The sequence below is a fragment of the Priapulus caudatus genome, unplaced genomic scaffold, assembly GCF_000485595.1.
Source record: "Priapulus caudatus unplaced genomic scaffold, Priapulus_caudatus-5.0.1 Scaffold1033, whole genome shotgun sequence".
Lineage (NCBI taxonomy): Eukaryota > Metazoa > Priapulida > Priapulimorpha > Priapulimorphida > Priapulidae > Priapulus > Priapulus caudatus.
The window spans coordinates 86937-92460 of record NW_014578094.1 but is presented as its reverse complement, the minus strand read 5'-3'; the positions used below and the strand labels follow the sequence as shown (position 1 = coordinate 92460).

Below are 5524 nucleotides of genomic sequence, written 5' to 3'. Positions count from 1 at the left end.
ATATTATATATTATATATTATTTTCAACCTCCTGAGCTGCTGGAGTTATGATATAGTTATGTTGATAATATACGTTCTGATACAGGTTAGCTGACACTAACACGGCGTAAGCTATTTGGGCATAAGAGTGCGTGCATATCTAGACTTACCTGACGTGGTTTACTATAGTGGACATGCAAACTACGTGTGTGTGTGTGTGTGTGTGTATGTGTGTGTGTGTGTGTGTGTGTGTGCGGCGCGCGCGTGTGTGTGCGTGTGCGTGTGCGTGTGCGTGTGCGTGTGCGTGTGCGTGTGCGTGTGCGTGTGCGTTACGAAATAGAGAATAAGAGCTTTCACTGGAGACAAACATTGAAGACTACTAGATAAGTGAAAGGTAGTGATGCACAGCGAAAAAGGTTGTCTGCCGTACATTCAGATACACTGCAATTTGAGTTGACGAAGTTACGTAGAAAACAACCCGACCACCGAGGGAGAATTAGGAGGACGCTTACATCACTCTATGTAGGATAACTGTGGCAGTAATACTGTCAAACTTTTGGGCGAGTTTATGTTGACTAAACTCCGTTTTTCCAGCCGACGTACTTGACGGAACAGTGGACTTAAATATGTAAACGTAACTTCGGTAAGCCTATACAATATCATGATAAATGTGTGAACGTTCATGCAAAATGGGAGCTCGTTGCACAGTCTATCATAGGACGCACCAACCCGGCATTTAAAACATAAATCCGATTTGTTAAGAATTAACACATAACATACTTTTTTATTCCTTGAACGATTATTCTAAATAATAAAAAATTGCATGAACACTTCACACATAAATACCTGAAGCTATATATGCTAAATGATAAGCTAAGCACGGTCACTGGAACTACTGTAAGGGGGGCACTGGTGATACTGACCAGAAATGCAGAAGTAAGGATCTGGTGATACCAGCGCTTCATGTGCAACATGACCACTAACTAAACGCGATGACACATTTCCAACCAGGCGACATATAAAAAAGAATATGGGCTGGAGCCGGTTTCGACGAGACCTCATGGAACAGCAGAAACTAGTAGTCTCACGCTATGGCGTCAGCACAGCAATACGGCCTTATCGGGTTTACGAGCAGCGACATCTATCCAAGTGACACGAGAGTGAACGAAACAAAGCAAAGGCTGCCAATCTGAGAGTAGAAGTCAACGAGACTGAATGTGCGTCAATTAGAAGAAACTAAGCAATCTAGCACATACAGCTCAAGAGGCCTAACTAAAACGGTATAGCGAGAACATGTAACCCAGATAGGGCCGCACAGAAAGAGCAAGCATGTAATAAACAGACGAGCAGTTAGAATTTGAGCTAACGACGATGACGTATATCGTGTGCCGGCACAACATAATTAACAGCATTGTAGAGTAAATGTATCCGAATTGTAGTGTTGTTATGAGAAGTTGAATATGTAACAACAGGGTAGCCTCATACATAGAGAGCTTACGATCGAAAGAAATGCATGGGTAACCTATCGGTGAGATGTAGGGGAAGCCAAATATTGCACTAGCACGATAATCGGTATAGGAATGGGAACCTAATGAGGCAAATCTCACCGACTAGCTTTTGGACTAGTTTGTTTACATGAGAATTTCAGTAAGCATATTTCAGTTGATGTGTGTAGAAATGTATAATTCTAGTAGAGACGGAGAAATATGGTCGAACCTGCTTTACACGACGCCAATTAAATAATTAATTAAATAGCGTGAATTAACTACATCAACGGGCTCAACTAGATCATACACTACTCGTTGTATATAAGGGCCAACCACAACAAGCTTTGTCATTTTTAAACCGAGGACATATATTGTTGGGCAATAAGCGAACAGTTGTCTGCTAATTAGACTTGTTACTTATATCCTGCCATTTGATTTGTTATTCTCCAAGTAGCAAACGATACGATTTCCGTGCAAATATAATCTGATTACACATGAACATGATGAGCATGCATTTTACAATAAACAGGTCGGGCCCGTTTATAGGGCGTATATTGTTTATATGGGTTTATATTGTTTACAGCGCATCAGAGGCGTTCAGTAATACGAGTGCAAATCCGCATGGCTGTTGAAATCGTTCAAACCTGGTCTCTATGGACAGAAAGGCGCCGATAATAAGAAGCAGACCGTTGTAGCCATAAATCATGCCGAGGAACTTGTACTGGCTTGAACTTTGACATCCTTCCGACATCGGCTGTATGACAAGGTCGTTTTCCTTGTTCACCTGCCGGCAGATAAAATAAAAACATTAGTGCAGCGGTTGGTCAATAGAAATAGACGACCACGCGAATGGAAGATTGATCACGTTCATCCAGGAGTCAGAATGGTCGACGCAATGTCGGCGCGCTGGAATCATTGCGTCGTTAGGTATGTCAGCTGGCCACATCGACTTGCAGTGTGTTACATATACAGCAGCAAATTCAATACGTACCTCTTCGGGGAGTTCGACTAGACGGGGAACGAGCGGATCGACGACTTGCCATGAAATCAAGATGGCGACGTCGATTACCATAAATGCCGTTATCAACCCATACAGATGTTCGTCTCTAATTATCTGCAACGAACGAGTGCACGACGCGATCGCGTTTTAAGGTCGAAGGAAATCATTTCGCGGCGGTGCCGGCGTCAGATAAAATCAAGCAGATTGTCTCTCGTGGATAATGCTACTGTAGCGATACCGCAAGCACAACGCTGCACACGAGGACATAACTTTCTTCCAGACGAGACCTAAAATGACGTCACTCACCACTCTCTTATTTTTATCTTTGCTCGTGAATATCGCGTAGACTCGCCACGTCTTGCTGAATAGTCCGCCGAACGCCATAGTGAATCCCATCGACAACAGCCAAGCCCGACACTGAAAAACAACGCGAACGAAAAACTGCCATAGTCAGACGAAATCGAGTTTGCGCGTGACGCCTTGCGAAAACAGCGAACGAACGAATGAACGAACCAAATAAAATAGAATCCGAAGATAATGTATTCTATTTATGGTCTTACTTTGCCAGCAGCAAGTCGATGGCATTCTTATGACATGGCAATGTTTCTCAATTTCCAGAGCAACAGCTAACTGAGCGGGTCAATACGAGGTGTGCTATGTTGGTCATGCCGCAAAGGTAGCATTATTTAAATTTACTATATGTAGCCTGTCAGATCAAAACATGCCGTAGGACTTCAATGTTCATTCTGAGTTATAGGTGATTTTTCACCTAAAAGTAGTAAAAAGCCGATTTTTTGTTGTCGTCATAAATACCTTTAGTAGTTATCCATGTTCGATGTTACATCAATAAAACTGGCCAAAAGTGTGTCTTTATGTGTTTATTTGCGTGTCCAAAAAGTGCAGATTTCCAAAAGGTTTGCATAAAAGTTTCCAAATGAAGGCCAAATGAAAACAAACTTTAACTTTATGACCTAATTACTCTGAACTTTGTTTTCCAAAATCGGCCCGATTCCAACTACTCAAATGCTCATAACTTCCGAACCATGTGACCTAGGAAGAAGATCTTGGTGTCAAAATAACCAGAATTGAATGGTCTTTCTGAAACTACTAACTCATAATGTCCGAATTGAGTCCTACGGCATGTTTTGATCTGACAGGCTACATATTATTACGCAATTACATACTAGGAATTTTTTGCAACAGCTTGTTACATGCTATTTGAATGCGACGTCCGACCGTATATGAACCGATCGAACGCCACAGTGTTTCTCACAACGATAACACGGCACTTTTTTATTTATACTCACGGCGCAAACAACTATGAGTCCGTCATCGCTTTTTACTACGTTCCTGTCTATGCCGAACGCGACGACTGACGTGTAACATAGAATGCATCCAACGGCTATGATGTTATTTACACGTGGACTCGACATCTTTATAACCCTGACAAATACACGATCCATGTTAGAACTGCCGATGCCAAGCGTGAAAAACATTCAAAATTTAAAATAAACAACAATAGAAATGGTTTAGAAGCTAAAGCTGCCTTTCTACTTAAATCGTGACCGTGACGGGGCACAATTTCGGTGTTTCATTATTGTGTACTTAATCTTCCCTACACGCGTGTGAAAATCAAAGGTCTTCATCGGATTACGTTCATATCGAGTTTTTTGTTTAAGAACTGTAATTTTCAAGACTTATTAACGACGACGTGTATTTTTTCGCTCCTTAATCTTCCCGATAGGTGTCAGAACTGTAGACAATGTTCCGATACCGCACGCCAAGTTGGGTTGTTTTTCGGATAGTATTAGAATGCGACTCATTTCAATTCTTTTGTCAAGGCTATAACATTCACCTGTATTTTATTTTTTACATAAATTCACTGGTATTTGATAATAATTATTTGCATTAGTAACCCCAGAAATTAACTTTAACAACAATAACTTTTAATTTTTGAGTCCCATTTATAGCTGTTTTAACAGAAAGTTAACGGAAAGTGGCCACTTTACCATTGTTTTTTTGCGAATATTCGTTTTGACATTATTAGACTAGTAAGTTCAATAATTACTTTTTTACACTTATTCGAATCATTGTTTGCGTATGCAAAGTGATCATGGTGAGACCATTAGCTTGAAAAATATACCGAATTATTTGTCTTGTTGAACATCAAGCACACACGCAATAAATATTCGGAAACAGTGGTTTCAGGCAAATTCGTACCAGTCTGTGTAAAATTCACAGCAGCTCTGCAGTCGTTCGCACATATGCATATCAACCGTTCGATAAGACCGTTATTGCTAATAAGAGGTGTTCCGTCCACGCTCATGCATGCATATACTCAGCGTCCTCACTTTTCGTGTCTGTTCTTGATGTTAATCACCAGCATCACCAATGCAAAGGCGATGCCGCATATTGCTAAGACGGACAGCGTCAAGAAGAGTTCCCACGAGACGCTCCTCAACTCTTTGTACTTCATCACGGAGTCTCTTGGCGGTGCGCGAGGATCCGGGCCTAAGACGTATACGTGATGGCTTGATTAGAATTTCAGGAACTATCGTGATATTGACGTTCGATATCGTGACTGGAAAAAGCTCTATAGCTCTAGCTCTTCGTCTCTCATTCGCTTTCGTGCCATCCATCACACGCCATCCCTCACCATTTCATCTTTTCTCTCTCTCTCTTCTTCTCATCTTATGCTTATATATATATAGTATAAAATTAATTAAATTATATATACTATATCGCTCTCTGTGCTTATCCAGTCTCTTTTTTTTCGTCCGCTCTTGCTTATGTTGATGAATTGAGAAATAAACGTAACGTCACGTTAGTATTGTTGACAACGAACAGAATCGCATCGATCGATTCATCGAGCAACAGGATCGAGCCGATCAAGACAAGTAGGATATATAGCGTGTGATATGCGGTCTACTTTTATTCAGAGCGTGTAGACAAAACTATTTACACACTATATCACGAAGAAATTTAAACGTAGGTAATACAATTACATTAAAAACACAAAACGGGTGAAGGCTACACCACGCGCGCAGCCATGATGACG

The 5524-nt window shown here is 41.0% G+C and overlaps 1 protein-coding gene across 1 annotated transcript in view; it reads right to left on the bottom strand.

Annotated features, from left to right (window-relative positions):
* Nucleotides 1-778: 778 nt before the first annotated feature.
* The window catches only part of LOC106815059 (gamma-aminobutyric acid type B receptor subunit 2-like), a 17576-nt gene continuing 12830 nt past the window's right edge, over nt 779-5524 (bottom strand). Inside the window, exons 4-8 of the mRNA XM_014819487.1 lie at nt 4818-4977; nt 3774-3909; nt 2773-2883; nt 2458-2580; nt 779-2250 (exon numbers count right to left, since the gene is read on the bottom strand). Coding sequence (XP_014674973.1) covers nt 2044-2250; nt 2458-2580; nt 2773-2883; nt 3774-3909; nt 4818-4977 — 737 coding nt within the window. The 3' untranslated portion in view covers nt 779-2043. The remainder of the gene's footprint in view (nt 2251-2457; nt 2581-2772; nt 2884-3773; nt 3910-4817; nt 4978-5524) is intronic.